This window comes from Brienomyrus brachyistius, chromosome 21 (genome assembly GCF_023856365.1).
Source record: "Brienomyrus brachyistius isolate T26 chromosome 21, BBRACH_0.4, whole genome shotgun sequence".
In the NCBI taxonomy this organism is placed as follows: domain Eukaryota; kingdom Metazoa; phylum Chordata; class Actinopteri; order Osteoglossiformes; family Mormyridae; genus Brienomyrus; species Brienomyrus brachyistius.
In genome coordinates this window covers 11,112,713-11,129,287 of record NC_064553.1, presented here as the reverse complement: position 1 = coordinate 11,129,287, position 16,575 = coordinate 11,112,713, and the positions used below count along the sequence as shown (strand labels likewise).

The 16,575-nt window shown below is 42.4% G+C and overlaps 1 protein-coding gene and 1 long non-coding RNA gene across 3 annotated transcripts in view; one reads left to right on the top strand and one right to left on the bottom strand.

Annotated features, from left to right (window-relative positions):
* ccdc39 (coiled-coil domain containing 39) overlaps positions 1-16,575 on the bottom strand; it is a 71,045-nt gene extending 54,470 nt beyond the window's left edge. For both annotated transcript variants that reach the window (XM_048988416.1, XM_048988415.1), the window contains exons 1-18: positions 16,380-16,575; positions 16,052-16,171; positions 15,668-15,814; positions 14,438-14,596; positions 14,147-14,239; positions 13,920-14,048; positions 13,006-13,197; positions 12,276-12,379; positions 11,913-12,045; positions 9,355-9,549; positions 7,475-7,639; positions 6,950-7,087; positions 6,651-6,859; positions 6,135-6,258; positions 5,651-5,810; positions 5,424-5,530; positions 3,565-3,705; positions 958-1,137 (exon numbers count right to left, since the gene is read on the bottom strand). In XM_048988416.1, the coding sequence (XP_048844373.1) occupies positions 958-1,137; positions 3,565-3,705; positions 5,424-5,530; positions 5,651-5,810; positions 6,135-6,258; positions 6,651-6,859; positions 6,950-7,087; positions 7,475-7,639; positions 9,355-9,549; positions 11,913-12,045; positions 12,276-12,379; positions 13,006-13,197; positions 13,920-14,048; positions 14,147-14,239; positions 14,438-14,596; positions 15,668-15,814; positions 16,052-16,171; positions 16,380-16,472 (2,589 nt within the window). In that variant the 5' untranslated portion in view covers positions 16,473-16,575. The remainder of the gene's footprint in view (positions 1-957; positions 1,138-3,564; positions 3,706-5,423; positions 5,531-5,650; positions 5,811-6,134; positions 6,259-6,650; positions 6,860-6,949; positions 7,088-7,474; positions 7,640-9,354; positions 9,550-11,912; positions 12,046-12,275; positions 12,380-13,005; positions 13,198-13,919; positions 14,049-14,146; positions 14,240-14,437; positions 14,597-15,667; positions 15,815-16,051; positions 16,172-16,379) is intronic.
* On the top strand, positions 6,942-8,075 carry LOC125716295 (uncharacterized). The gene is made up of 3 exons (XR_007384308.1): positions 6,942-7,030; positions 7,415-7,543; positions 8,001-8,075. It is a non-coding gene; the product is annotated as an uncharacterized LOC125716295 (long non-coding RNA).

Sequence of the window (16,575 nt, the reverse complement as noted above, 5' to 3'; positions counted from 1 at the left end):
ATGACGTGATACAGCATTGGTTTGTTGTTTTAGGCTAAAATGCTGACTAAAAGTTTCATTGTGAAATTTCACTTTACCAATCATAGTTTATATAGGCGACTGTGTTTATTCAGTGGATCATAAACTAAACAATGCTCATCTCTTTCATTTTTTTCCGATGTTAAGAAAAAAAAAAATATATATATATATAAATATATAATTGCTGTCTATGAGATAACTTCACGGGGCGGCAGGGTGGTGCAGTGGTTAGCGCTGTTGCCTCACACCTCCGGGACCTGGGTTCGAATCTCCGCGTGGGTCACATGTGTGTGGAGTTTGCATGTTCTCCCCATGTCGTCGTGGGGTTTCCTCTGGATACTCTGGTTTCCCCCCACAGTCCAAAAACATGCTGAGGCTAATTGGAGTTGCTAAATTGCCCGTAGGTGTGCATGTGTGAGTGTGCCCTGGGCTGGCCCCCCTTCCTGGGTTGTTCCCTGCCTCGTGCCCATTGCTTCCGGGATAGGCTCCGGACCCCCCGTGACCCCGTAGGATAAGCGGTTTGGAAAATGGATGGATGCATAGGATTACCTAGCCCCAAGATGGTAACTTTGCTGCATATTTTATAGTGTGTCGTTTTATGCAGTCTGTTTCTGATCTTGACTTGATCTAGCCCTGCCTTGATCTTAATCTTGTCTCAGTCTCGCTGTCTTGGTCTGGTCTTGGTCTTGCCCTACTTTGGTCTTTGTTTTGTCTCGGTCTCAATACATTCTGGTCTTCGTAATGACTTGGTCTCCGTTTAGGTGGTCTTGACTACAACACTAGGCAATTCTGGGCTGGCCAAATATGTAAGGCAAACTATAGATGTGTGCGACCCAGAAGGGAACTGTATTATCAAATTTAGTATATTTAAGGCTTTTAAGATTTACATTTATATTTATTTATTGTACAGATGATTTTGTGGTTCAGTGGGCACCATACCTGCTGAAAGTACATATCAATGGCATCTCTCAGGTCTGGATGTCCCTGCATCGCTTCCAGCAGCATCTTATTCACTGTCCTGTTGAAGTCCCTCAGCTCCCGGAGATTGATGTCTCGCTCTTCCGAGGATTCCTCCTTGGTCTTCCTGGCAGACTGAATCTCCCTGGTCAGTTTTGAGCACTGCGATGGAGGGAGAATTTAGCTGGAAAATTTTTTATTGAATTTAAAAGAAAACCTCTTATAAGGGACAAAAGAAAAACATCCTTTCAAAAACCATTCTGTCCCTGGAGAGATTATGCACCCTGCCCTTTATAACAGGAAAGTGCATCAATATTTACTTAAGATATCAAAGGACACAGACACTTTATGAACTAAGCAAACTGAAAGATGAAGTCTTAGTCCTTGTTACGGTATGTGGATAGCTATTCTATAACTGGAAAGTTGTTGATTCAAATACCGTGACTGACAGAGGATCATATCACTGCCAAACCCTTGCAATTGCTCCCATGGGGGGGGGGGGTCAAATAAATGACTAACCCTGAGCTCTGAGCCCAATATTCACTTTCACCAGTGTCTTTGTCTCATTGGAGATGGAATTTACTAAAAAATATCCAGTGTACCAGTACCTATACAAACAGCGAAACAAATATCTCCATTTGAGGTTGCCAAGGGAATTACATGTTTGCTATGCTGTATACCTGTGCTGTTGGTCTTTTGTGTCAGTACACTGTGAAGTAGTCCTTCCTCATTTTTTACAGGAGCATTATATGATTTGAATTTAGACACAGGCCAAGATGCAAAGGATTCTTGTTGACAGGTGGAGCAGGGTGTAACCATGTTCTTGTTGAATGAGTCATCTGTAAGAAGAATCTTACCTAAGATTTTATAATTACTTACATAATATTATCACAGTAGTCAGGGGTGTTGCTATAGCTTTTGGGTCCTCGACCAATGCAATAATGTTTGAAAATTCTTAGGGCCCCTGTCAGTCAGGGACCCTTGCAATTGTCCGAACTTTTCCCCCCTTTGTGGCGCCCCTGAAGGCACTGTTGAATTGTTAAATCTAATTCATCAGTATGGTGACCAATAACTGCACATGTAGTGCCTGTCAGGCAAATCACAGTAGTAATTCAATGCGCTATTATACAACGGCTAGTTCTGACCAGGAAATCTGATTGGACAAGAGGCATTCTATGAAAGTGGTTATCAGAGTACCACACTCAGACATCTCACATCAGCTGTATCACTCTGCTTTACAGGTATATCTAAAAACCATCACATATGCCTCATTTCAACCAACATGGAACTGGTGGTGGGCTGGTTCTTCTTTGGTGCAGTTTGAGAACTTGGCAGTGTTTCCACCCGTTTTAAAAAGAACACATGCGGAAAGTGAGAGTAAATTATGTCGATTATGGACAGAATTTTCCGCATATGCAGAAGGTTTGGATGCGAAGGCCCATCCCACTTTCGCTGACTTGTTTTTCTTTCCGGAGGCCCGTAAATGTTTAAATAAATAAACAGAATGTGCTGTACCATATTAATGATACCTTGTAAATGGTACTTGATGAACTGTTGTATAAAAGCCTGCAGCCTCGTGCCTACGGCTGAATCACAGCCGTGACATATTGGAGTACAACCATACTACTTCTCATATGTTATTGTTTAATTATAATCTTTCATTCCAACTCACATTATTTAAAATTTACACAATTTAAAATTAATAGAAACTACAGAGATCAATGGTGGAGGAAATTAGTTCTACTAATAAATGCTTTTTCAGCTCGTAAATATGAAAATAATATTTAGGTTACAAACATGTAAGCCAAATGTGTGGTGACTGTGGTATAAGTGGATTAATACACCACAAGCCATGGATTATAGGTTTTTAAATGCACCCTGCTTTGCATTGGGCAGTACTTCACCTCCACAGCCATGCACTTCAAAACATATAATGAACAGCTTGTCATGCATTAACCATGACTTATTACATATTCTTTGTACAACATGGGATATAGACACCATTGTGGAAAGTCTTGCTTAGCTTCCTTTTTCACAAACCTCTACTGACACTCCTGTGTCAAATCTAATTTCACTCTCAGCACCTATAACCAATCCACTCTATCTCATCAAAAGAGCTGTTTAGAACAGGGGTAGGCAGCCCTGATCCTGGAGTGCTGGTACCCAGCAGGTTATCCATCCTACCTGGTCTGTGAAGAATCCCACATGATCTCAGGCAGATAGTAACTCATCAGGTAGGACAGAAAATCTGCTGGATACCGGCACTCCAGAATCAGGGTTGTCTACCCCTGCTCAAGGTTTTTGGTCATTTGTTTTCTTTTAGCCAACCCCTTTGATGTTTTTGCAAGCGTCACAATAGCCATATCCCTGCGTATATGAAATGGAAAGTTTGTAATGAACTCTCTACTGAAGTCCTAATATGACATGGTACTTTTTGTCATCCCAACCAAACACTCTTATACACTAATGGATTAATTATCCACTTATCCTAGATTTTTTGCTGAATGAAGGTAGCTGCCCACTCAAACATGCTGAGCACCCCTTCTGTGAAGGCCCGAAGAACAGAATGTGGCATCGTTACTGGCACACCTGTTTCTTCACTCTGTCCAGCTTCTCCTTCTGCAAGCTCAGCTCTTTATTCAGTATGAGGAGCTGAGAACGGGTCTCTTCTGTCCTTTGACTTTGTGCCGCTTCATCATGATTCAGGATTTCAAGAGTATTCTTCATATTCTGGAAGTGACGACAAAATGCATTACTGTTCCATAACCAGAGTGACAGCAGATTCAATGAATTGCTGGTGAGTTTTGTCTCTCAGTGTTTTATGGAAGCCACTGGCTTAGAAATATATAAGTATGTATAATAATAATTACAGCCAAGGGCATACACAGAAATTTCGGGCCCCCCTGACAAAATGTCCCTTAGGGTCTTCCAGTCCAATTTTTCACATTATTTTATAATTATTCAAGGGCCCCTGTGAAGTGCTGGACCCCTTGAATCTGTCAGCATATATAGCCCCTCCAATTCCCCTGATTTCAGCGAAACATGAACAACATTCCACCGGAAAATGATAATGAGACTTCAAAAACCAATTATCTGTGAGTTTCAGTCAAACACAACAATGAAAAACGTATCTTTTACACATGATGCTTAAGAAAGCACCACTGTGCGCTATTTATATACAAGGCTGGAGGTTGTGTGCGGCTCAGTGGGTTTGGACCCTGTGCTTGTGAGCCTCCAGTTCAAATCCCGCAGCCTGCAGAGTACTTTCACCATTAGGTTCCCAAGCAAGTCCTTCAACTCCTATTGGTCCAGGGACTGGATAAATTTGAATGTCACTTTGCATAAAAGCAGCTGCTTAAAAACTAAATTTCAACCACATCCCCTTTTCGCAGACGTGCTGCTCTATTTGAATGGCAGGTCTGTCCCACAGGTCAGCCAGTAATGCTATCATAGCTACACCTGCGTAGCACTTTCTCTGCATTTCTTAGGTAGCATTAAGAGGACAATGTTCAACCGGAGCTGCTCTCTGATGTGAGCCTTTCACTATGCATGTCCCAGTTGTCCTGAGCCATCTGTAAGGTATAGGAAAAGTATGGGCTGCTGTCTTCTTGTCTGCCAGTGTTTATCCCGGTCAAGCACTGCTGCCCCATGCATTTAGAATGTAGCCATTAGTGGGGTACAGTGTCAGGATTCCGTTTGAGCTTCATACAGAGGGACATGCATGTTAGACAGACCTATTACTCCGCAGGGATTATTGTGAGCATTGACAACAGTAACATCTCCTGGCAGCATCTCACACCAAGACCCTCGCATGGGCACCACTGACCATGATAACATGGTGACACTTTAACTTTGCTGTCATATGGCTTCAGTTCTCTCTGAGGAGCAGGTACAGAGCTGTAAACGGCAGACCCACACCCCACCCACTATAATGGTCAATGAATAGATAGAACAAAGCATGTAGGACATGTCATAATATGTGGTTTCATAAAAACTCTTTTCATGTTTACTTCCTTGTATGACTGAAATATACTTCCTATCATGTCCTGTAGTTTATTTAAGGAATCTCTGACAGGTTTTGGGATATTTCTGTCCTTAGATTATTCATTTCAAATAACCATATTTTATCCTATTTGTGCTTCATTCCTGCTTCCTTCCAGGCCATGGCTTGTAACACTCACAGCTACAGTGAAATATGCAGTGCCCTTGGGCAGGGAAATGCCAACACTGCAACTGGAACATTGCTAACTAGGTAATGAACACAATCAATTAGAATATTCAAGTACTTGTGTTTATTTTTTAAAATATATTTCTATTTAATATTTGTATCGTGTTATATATTAGCATTTTAAACAAGACAACTGTACTAAAGCTAATGTGTATTGCTCTAACAGTGGCAATGGATTCTGGGAAAATGGAAACTAGATAACACTGCACAACAGACATACCTGAATGTCATCCTGTAGTTCTTTCATTTGCCTTCTTTTATGTTTATACCTTTCCTCTACAGCTCTCTTTTGCTCCTCTAGTCTGAGCTTCTCCTGATATTCCTCACCTAAAAACACAAAACGTGTCATGCAGAATGAACACCATAAAAGGTTAAGTTGTTGCAGCAGAGGGTGCATCTGAAACATAGCTTGTAGATGGACATCCTGAAATAATGCATCACGCCTACTTGACTCCTCTACTTTGTGGAATGATTTCCGGTAAGTGGTATTGCGGCTGTTGACCACATGCAGGGTGTTCTCCAGAGCCTGGATCTCCTTCTCTGCCTTGCCGATTTTAGCATCCAGATCGTCCCCCTTACGCTGGACCTCTTCCTTCTCCTGTGCAGCCTGAAGAAATGAAATGATGATACTTAGTTGATCCCCATGGGGAAATTTTCACCTACCCCATCTTGCTCTCCGTGACATACAGACACTTATGAGGGTGACAGTAAGCTTGGCAGCGAAGGGCAGCCACCCATAGGGACGCCCATGGAGCTGGGGGTTAATTTGCTCAAGGGCCCATAGATGTGGTGATTCTGTCAAAGCCACGCTCCAACCAGCAACCATCCGATCACTGGAGCAGAGGCTTAGTCAAGATTAAAAAAATATCAGACAGACAAAAAACAACAGCAGATGTTTGGCTGCTTTAGCAGCATATTAATAAGCATTCACCTTGATGATGTAGTAAGCTTGAGACCTCTCCTCCTCACCCTCAGGGGCAGCCATAGACACAGTCAGTATCTCATACCTCTTTTTCATCTTGTCAATCTTGAAGAGTCTTTCATGGACTTCGACACTGATGTGAGAGACCAGCGCAAACATAAACACGGCACATTCTGCTCTAGAAATTATTCTTATACTAAATTAGGCATAAATATTGATCTGGGGAAGAACAATGGCTCAGTGGTTGGTGGCGTCATTCCTTGTCTGTGTGCGTGTGAAGTTTGAATAATCTCCCATGTTTGTGGGCGTCCTCTGAAACTCCAGATTCCTCCAGCAGTTAGAGAAACCGAGTTCTGTAAATTAACCATGGTGATTGTGTGTGTCTGTGCCATATTATCAACTGGAATCAGCTCCATTGTGTGCATTGAAAATACAATTGAATTCTCAGACATGACTCCATTGTGTATTACTCACAGTGTGCATGAATAGTGAAAAGTCCAGGATTCGAGCGGCTCAGCCAATCACCTGAGGGCCTGCTGCTCCTGCTCGGCCAACCTGACCTGCTTGCAGATCATCTCACGGTGAAGCTTAAGCTCCTCCTCCCGCTCGCTCATGACCGCCTGCAGCCACAGCCTCTGCTTCTCCAGGGAGAGGACGCTGTCGGCCTTATTGTACAGCAGGTCCCGCAGGCGTTTCGTCTCTAGCTTCAGGATGTTGTCCTCCACCATGGCATCCTGTGGTGTGATCGACAGTCACCAAACCAGTCTGCACTCCCCGAGACGCTATGCGATAAATTCTACCGTTTCTGAGACTAGTCTCTTCACCTGCTTTTTCTGATTGAGCTTCTTCAGTTCTTTGTCTGAGGTATCATTGAAGAGGTCTAGCTCCTCGATCTTCGTGGTCAGGTCTGACTTCTCCACTCCTGTCTTCTCCATCTCCTTTTGCATGCACCGAATGTTGTCCTGAAAATAGGAACCTTTGCTTGGGAAATGTTGAAGAAAGTCTATCACAGGGCAAACATACTGACAAACAACTACTCTTTTTATTATTGTGCTTAGCTAAAATGTGTATCTTTTATTTTCTTATTTATATCTTTTATTTATACAGCTGAGCATTTCAGATTAAATACAATTTTGGGGTATAACAACCTGTCAAACTCTGAAACTTAAATAAACTGTCTTCAAGTTTCAGAAAGATTCATTCATAAATATATTTAGTTTTTTTCCTGCAGAATCCCAAATAATAAAAAATTTATTATTTCTATACTAAAATCATATCTTGCTCTGAAGGCTGAAAAGTGCCAATCAACAGGTACTGGAGACCCGTCCCTCAGATAAAGACCAGTGTACCTGCAGTCTTTTCAGCTGTAGCATCAGCATGCTGGACGTTGTCCTCTTCTCCTCCAAAGCTTCGGACAGGTCAGACACTTTGGCCTCCAGCACCCACTTTTCCTCCCCTGTCACCTCCCCCTTCAGGCGAGAAATCTTCCTCTCCAGCTGCTGGATCTGGAAGTCCTGGTTCCACATGATTGTATCAGTTAGTATAACTATTCATTTACTCCAAAAGAATGTGAGCACATCCACATGTGTGTCACAGTTGATTTTATTTTCATTTCTCAGTTTCCCAGACACCCTTCAGTAGCTACTTCATTAGGTACACCTAGGTAGTAGTGTGTAGGTAGTGGTTGAGTTGTAACAGTATTTTGGATTGGAGTTTGCCAGTTGAGTACCTCGATATAGTTTGTAGATTTACCTTTCCATTGTAGATTTACCATTTGCTGTACCACTGGCATTGAGCACTTGTCTCTGCATGGTACTGCTTATAAGCTGTACAGCCAGGAACATCCCTGAGGATTATGTTCTTCGATTTCTCTAGGGAATTCAAGACGATTCAGCCACCCCGTTAGGGAGTAAGCTCTCTGCTATGCAGGTTCAAGCTCCCTTAGGCTCTCTGAGATCACAGTCTCCTGTCACTTCTCTATCAATCAAGGGGGGTGGACATGGAGATTGTTGAGGACTATAGGTGCCTTGGTGTTCACATGGATAATAGGCTGGACTGATCCAAGCACTCCCTGCCCACCTACAAGAGACATCAGAGTAGGATGTACTTCCTAAGGAGACTCAGATCCTTTGAAGTCTACAACACTATGTTGTGGATGTTCTATGAGTCTGTGGTGGCCAGTGCAATTTTCTATAATGTGGTGTGCTGGGTTAGCAGTGTTACGGTACGCTAAGAGACTGAATAAGCTGATCTGGAAGGCGGGCTCTGTGGTTGGTGGGGATCTGGGCAGCTTAGAGTGTGTAGCCGAGAGAAGAACATTGTCCAGACTTCAGGCCATCGTGGATAATATTGATCACCCACTTTACAGTGTGGTGACTGAGCTGTAACGCACCGTCAGTCACAGACTCACCATTGTAAAGTGCTCCACTGAAGGCCACAGAAAATCCTTCCTCCCCACCGCAAGCAGACTCTATAACTCCTCCATCCATCACTCATCTTCACAATAATGTGCACAATAACCTACTGCTATTACAATAATTGTGCAATAACTGATGATACTCCTACTTGGTTATTGGTTTTTACATAGGCAATATATTTACCTATGATTCTGTGCAATATGTTCATGACCTATGATTCTCTGATATCTGGGCAATACAATTAAGATGTGCAATAAACCTCTATTTTTCCCCACAGTTTAAAGTCTAACTTAGTTATACCAACACGTGCAATATAACTAAATATGATAATGGTGCAGTATACTTTTACTTTACAGTGCAATATACTCGTAAGTGTAACTTTTGGACAAAGGTACTTTTAGTTTCCTGAGAATCCAGAGATTTTTTATTTTATTTTGTTTTATTAGAATGTTTAACAGAGTGCTTTAATTTGTTACCTTACACTTCATTCCTATTTTTATATTTATACTGTATTGTTCTTGCCTTGGTGTCTATGTGCAGTTGTGCAGTCGCAATGTGAGTAATATCCTCTGGGAATAAAAACGTCTGCTGATTCTGATTCAGCTTGTAAGGGTATCGCCACTGAGAATTCACAAATAAAGTCTTCCCATCATTGCACTATTACATAAATTCTGTCATAGGGCCAATGGTATGAAAGCCACCTTCCACATAATTCCACAGATTTATTTGTGTGAGATGCTTGCAAATCCGTCAACAGCAATCATATCAAAAAGCATGCACTGTGATTTACAGGTCTGACTCTGGTCTCTCACCTGGTTGTAAATAATTTTTTGTTGCTTGAGGGAAGTCTGGTCCATCTTGTTCAACCGGCTGTTGAGGTTGGACAGTGACGCTCTGCACCCTGTAATCTCCGCTTTTGTTTCCGTCTCTCGGGCTTTCAGGGCCTCCAGCTCCTGGGTCTTCTTGAACAGCGCCTCCCGGTGGTGGAGCAGCAGAGAATCTGTTTCCTACATGAAAGACCATCTGGGTCATGCTCCGTTTGTCGTAGAAAACCACGTCACAGAAGACGTATCATGTTTCACAGTTGTGCTGCACCTGTAGAACAGCTGTCACACAACATTTGAGAAGTTTAATGCCAAACATTTTAAGAAGTTATAACCTGAAATTGTATGAGTTTCATTTTTTATTATATACATTATTAATATTGTACTACCAGTAAACTGCTTTCTTCACTCAACAGAGGAATCAGAGGAAACATCTCAAGGAAAAAGAAAGTGATTCCGTACTTGGTCATTTAATTTAATAGATTTATGGGGGGGCACAGTAGTTAGCACTATTCAGAGGTGGAAATTTCAGGTCCAGAAAGTAAAAATCCAGACCAGGATTTGGTTTCAACCAACCAATTGAGTATGAAGAGTCACTGTCACAAAGTACACAGCTGTTTGGTTGAAACAAAATCATGGTCTGGATTTTTACTTTCCGGGCCTGAAATTTCCACCTCTGGCACTATTGCGTTCCACCTCTGGGACCAGGGTTTGTGTCTCTGCCATGGCTCCATGTGTGTGGAGTGTGCATGTTCTTCCCATGTCATCATGGGGTTTCCTCCAGGTATTCCAGTTTCCCCTCACAGGCCGAATGCCGACCATATAATCACAGGTGCGAAATATTGGAGTACAACCGCACGACATTGAGTATCTTATTGGTTTTACGCAACAGTTCATAGAATAGCATTTATAAGTTAACACAAATAAGCTACAACTGATAATACTTTGCTTGATCATTTATTTATTTATTATTCCGCAGAATAAAAAAATAGTTCCCACCAGCCAACCGTTCACTGTTGCCAAGCAACACAAACACTTTGCGTCAAATAATAATTTGCAAAATGTATTAATATTTTACTGCTGAACTGTATCTTATTTCCATCCAATACAATCCATACTATTTTAAGCCATTTTCTGACATGTATTTTGAGAAACATAGCAAGGTAAATAAAATGATTACTTTGTAGTCTTATACTTGCAAAAAAGGCAGTGAAAAATGCTACAGGAACAGCCTAGTTACCTACAGTTTGCATATATTTATAAAGACAAGTTTTGCGGAAGCGATGAATATTAGTGACATTTGTCATTTACGAAGCCACTGCTTACCCAAGTTTGCAGTTATACAAGAATTGCAGTGGTATTTTTTATCGTATTTTCGCAGTGAAAACTCTCGCACGTCACAAAATAAAAGGTCGAAGCTCCTCAGTCAGTGTAAACAGACCCCAGACATGTGCTCTCGTTTATGGGAGTTTTCATGTGTTTCCTTGACCCAGTAACATCTGAGGTATGATCATTATCATATGAATAGTGCTATTTGCAACTGGGTGGCCAATCAGCGCTGCTTCCAGACTCAGACACCCGAGTCACTCACTCGTGTTATTTTTATTCTTCAAACAAAGCTTGAAAAATATATTTAGTTTCTTCCAATATATATATTCCGAGATATATATGAAAAGTAGACAGTTTTTTTTTATGTTTCTGTGACGACAACTGTTTTAGAGGTTTGGTCAGACTCCTGTTTGATCCTGAGGGGGGGTCTCTTGACTCCAGAGGTTAAGTTATGGATTTAGGTAAACCTGGCTATACTCTGATACCAGTGCTCATAGAAGACCTCTTGTAATCAGATTTCTTGGTCAGAACTAACTGTTGTATAATAAAAAATAAGAATTACTCATGATGTGATCATTTTTCCATTTTATGTTAAATATTTTAATACATATTTGGGTTTATGTTCTTAATTTTACATGTTTGGTAAAAGGACATGTTAATAGACATGTTAAGGTGATTTACTTTCAGAATGAATGAAATTGATTTTTTAAAATGTATAAACTTCAATTCCTTTTCCAGAAGGAGAATGAACCATCTATATCCTCACACTGCGTAAATGAAATGCTTAACACCCAGTGTGAGTCGGGTCTACAGTGCACTCCCAGAAATAATAGATACAGGCTCCACCCTTCTCACTGAACAATAACGAGTTTATAAAGAGCACAGCTCCTGAAGACCTTGTGTTCATTTTGCGAGACTTATTTGCATGATGAGTCACCTTACTTTCATGCATCAGGTAAAGTAATCCTCCAAATTTGCATGCTGCCACTACAAATAAGTAATGGGTGGAAATTTCCAGTCTTTAAGGAGTACTAAGCCTGCTGGTATTCAGTGCTATTCTGAACTGTATTATCAAAAGTAATTTTTTTGGAACATTGAAAGACCTGGATTTTTTTTATGCATCAATTAATAAGCAAATCTGTAATCTATAGGGGTCCTTGAGGACTGGAGGTGTTAGTGTTCAGGGGTGGGGGCCGGGCACAGCAGGAGGGGCTCACCTTAACGGCCTGCTCATTCTCCTTCAGCGTCTGCTCCATCTGCACAGCCCTCTCCTCTACACTCACGGCTGTCTCTGTTATACACTGCAGCTTCTCCTGCAGGGTGGCGTTGGAGGCCTGGGCTGCCTTGACCCTGCATACGGGGGAGGGTAGAGCCACTGGACGTCATAAGACAGCCGCAGAGACACTGAACTAGCTTCGTAAGAATGTGAAGATACGCAAAGTCGCTACTCTGTCTGTGCAGCTATCAATAACGTGTGAATCTGAAACCTTCAGCTACAGATAGCGCATGTTGTCGGATAGATCATTGAGTGCCAGTGTAGGGAATGCAAGAAACAATGCGTTGCACCAAAGATCATGTACTTGTTGCTTTTCTCCACGATGTCTTTTTTCATGCTGGACAGCTGGGATCTCTTCGCCTGCACTTCTGTAGCTGCTCCATCCACACTAAACCTTAGGCTCTCCAGCTGAACAAAGAGAACACAATGAGAAACAGTAAATTACTAAATGTAAACATAGATCATACCTCATTTTATGGCCTCTTTGTCAGAAATGCAATCAAACAACATACCACTGTTTGGTGGAGAAGCAGCCTTCATGGCTACTGTGGGTTTAACTAACTTCTCATAGCAGGCTAATTTAGCTCACGTCACTGTCCAATTAAATCCCATGATATTAGATCGGACAGGAATCCTGTCCACTCTTATTACTAATTATAGCCAAAACGTTATGGGCTTCAGTGCTCTGTGATTTTGCCATTGTTGAACAATTTTCCATGAGGTGCTCAATTGCAATCTTTCACGAGACTGGTATTACATTTTGTTTAGCAGAGAGTACGACGAGACAGTCTCTGGAAAAATTAGGGGTTAAGGGCCTTGTTCAAGCACCCATCATCTTGACTGCAGGATTTCAATCAGTGACCTTCTGATAACAAACACAGTGTTCTAACATGCTGAGACACTTGAGACTCCACTACTGCGTTGCCAAAATATCAGTAGAACTATTGCTTGCAATTAGCTTTCCTGGCAAGTCATCATTAGCTGTAAAGCATGTGCGTCAGTGAGCACATAATTCTGATAGCAATGATGCTGACCTCATCCTGCAGCCTGACACGGTTGCTCTCCTTTTCCTGCAATTCCTGCCTAAGCTTTGAGGCCAGTCGCTCTGCGGCTGCAATCTTCCTCTCAAGCTCCCTGTTGTTCTCCACCTCCCTGTCCAGAAAGTTCTTCTTTTCCTTTATTGTGGCCTCCTTCTCTCTCACCTCCTGGTTCACCTGGGCGAGTAGCTGGAGGAACAGAATGTCACAGAATACACCTGTCACAGGTTTTATTCACCGTTTTGTATCTAAGTGTTCAGCTGGCCTCAGCCATTTAAAAAGACAGGTATTTAAAAAAAACAAACAAATTAATAAACGAATAAATAAAACAAATTTTAAAAGACAGGAATTTTGCTGGAACATTCAGATTAAGCATATGTTCAGGTTACCTGTACAGCAGTGTTTCCCAACCCAAACCGTCCACCTTTTTGCTTCCTCTCAGCTCCCGATGCACCTGTATCAGGTATTTAGTGTTCCTGATTGGCCGGGAGCTGGGAGGGAGCAAAAATGTGGATTATCTGGGGTTCCCCGAGGACTGGGCTGGGAAACACCGCTGTACACAATCTTGCTTCCTAATCACTAAACACCGGGGGCTATTTATAGCCAGCAATTCACATGAATCACAAGTTTGCAAACTTAGGCAATATGGAGAACATTCAAAACTCCAAACCATGCACAGCTGATACAAAATATGAACCTTTTAGCCTTTTTATCCTGTGCCACCCTGCACTGGCCATCTACTACCTTGTCATTTCATTAAGGCAGGGGTCACCAACATGATGCCTGCGGGCACCAGGATGCCCCCAAGGGCCACATGAGTCGCCTGTGTTTCAGTACCAGTGAAGTAGATCTCAGTTTCAAAAAGGTTGGTGACCCCTGATTAAGGCATTACATCTCCCCCTGCTGGTTACCAATGTGTACTGCTCCATCTCACGGTCCCTCCTTCTCATCTGCTCAATGGTGCTCTCCCACTGTCGAATGAGCTCCTGCCTCTCTGCATGGGCTTGACGGAAGTTTTCAGCAGTACTGTCCAGCCCTATCTGTGTTCGACAGAGAATAAACACGGGATGATCAGAATGATGCAGAAATAGGCCGTTCCACGATGGGCGAATGCCCGGTAACGGGCCGACACTTGGACCTGTGCCGTGATCGTCTCCGTCAGCTCGTTGTCAAGGGCTCTGCGCTTCTGGCTGGCCTCGATGGTCATCTTCTCCATGCGAACTGTCAGTTCCTGTGGTGTGAAATGGAATGCATGGCATTAGCTAGACCCAGAACCTGGGTCCGTGCCTCAAGCCAATCTCCTGTTATATGAATGGATCTGCCTACAAGATCTTACCACCCCATTTATTATATAAACTACAGCTAAAAAGTGTTCTTGCTATACAACATCTCCTCCTCCATTTAGGGAGCCTCCTGCATGCTCTCTCACCCGGATTCTGCTCTCATCCTGTTGGGCGTACTTGACGATAACCATGGTGTCCTCATCTTTGCGCGCCGACTCCTCCAGCCAAGCATCGAGAGCCTTCTGGTCCCAGTTCATCTGGCTCTTAAGTTCATCTAACTTCTGGGAAGCTTTGAAGATGTTGTTCTAGCGGGGAACACGTATGTGGGGAGAAGCCGTTACAAATCAACATATGACAGTGGCATTGAAGAGAACTAAGCAGTGTAGCACGTCGTTCTCACTGCAATCGCAGATGCTGTATATACTCATTATGTACGCCACTGCATGGCTGTGCATTTTTCTATTTATCACAAATATATACATTGTAGCTATTTCACCATTTCAGATTAGACACTTAACTGCATTTTGTTGTCAGAACACTTGAACTTTATGCAATAACAATAAAGTTACATCTAATCGACCCCAATTATTCTACTTTACAGTTTTTTGCATGAGGAATGTAGGTTGTTATGCTACACCAGTTGGCACAAAGGGTGGGGTTGAAGGAAGCCACTGTTATTTATGAGAGTCAGGGGGCTGAGCTCGAGATCATCTATGCATTACTGTTGTATCATTTTATATGGGTGCATTGTGTGCTTCAGATAAAAATCCTCAGGTGGTGAGCAGTTTGAGCTCCTGCCCTTCGTGGGTAAATGCAGAAAGACTACAAGCTCATTCAGGCTGACATTGTACTACTGTATGTTATTTGTTGTATTTTTTCCCCCGGTTGGAGAACCTGCTTCTTCTGCGGTTCGACAAAAGGAAGTAGGACTCAGGTCTGGTTCCAAATTTCATAATTGACCAGATACTGATCGCCAAGCGTTCAAGTCTCCGCCTGGGTTACATGTGTGTGGAGTTTGCATGTTCTCCCCATGTCGTCGTGGGGTTTCCTCCAGGTGCTCCGGTTTCCCCCCACAGTCCAAAAACATGCTGAGGCTAATTGGAGTTGCTAAATTGCCCTTAGGTGTGGATGTGTGAGTGATTGGTGTGTGAGTGTGCCCTGCACATACCTCTCATATTATCGTTACATTTGGCGCCATCTAGTGGTTGCAAATACACATATTGTATATAATTATTTATAAAGCACCTATAAAAGCGTTCGTCTTCAAATCCTTTATGCAGAACAGAATAGCAGAGTAATATACAACCCTGAAATATATACACTGTATGTATATATGTACATGACTGTCGTGCAGTTAAAGCAGCTACGGCTGTCACCTCCTGTGTATTCTTCTTGTCTCTCATTGCTCCCAACTCCCTCTCCAGCTTGGAGATCTCCTGCTGCAGTCTGCCCATCTCCCGTTCAGCCAGGGCCTTGAAATGAACCTCGGACTCGGTCTCCTTCTCTTTGGCCTTGGAAAGGGCCTGCGTGTGTAGACACGGGCGCGCGCACAATGGATCGCGATTTCAAATACGTACATTTTGCGTATGCACACATTATAATACATTAGCCAATATAATACACAGTGATGCATCACATAATTACAAATATAATTTCTTCTTATATTTTGTCAGAATGTTACTTTGTAGTTATAGCGTGAGTATTGTGAAACATTTTATTACTGATAATTATATTTTTTTAAGGACTAAATGACAGCATACCTGAGTGTGAGATAGCTCCTGTCTCACATTTTTCAGATGTTCACCCATCGCTTGAATCTTATCTCTGTGTGTGCAGAGTTTGCCGTCCAGGTCTGATTTTTCTTTTTGTTTCCTTAGAAGCTATAATATGGAAGAAGACAGTTAGCAGCGGGTTTCCCTATGTTAGCAGGTTGACATCATCGACTGCAAAAGAAAGACTATGTGTGCATTCAGTTAGTTAGTGGCAATGGGAAAGCATGTTTATGGGTGATTAATGAACATAAACTGTCACTACCCATGGATAATTCAAAATAAAGTATTACGGCTGATCTTGATGCAACTTATCTACCTCGTCTTCCAAAGCCTTGTTCTCTGCATTTGCCACCGGTATGGCAAAACCTTCATCCCAGCCAATTTCGTGTAAAAAAGTTGCACCCGGCATTTTTCCTATGGAACTTTTATCGATATGACGTCTAAACCGACTTCGTTGCGCTCAGCAGAACTCAGACTGGAAAACGGTGCGTCGTTTTGTGTTTGGCGAAGGC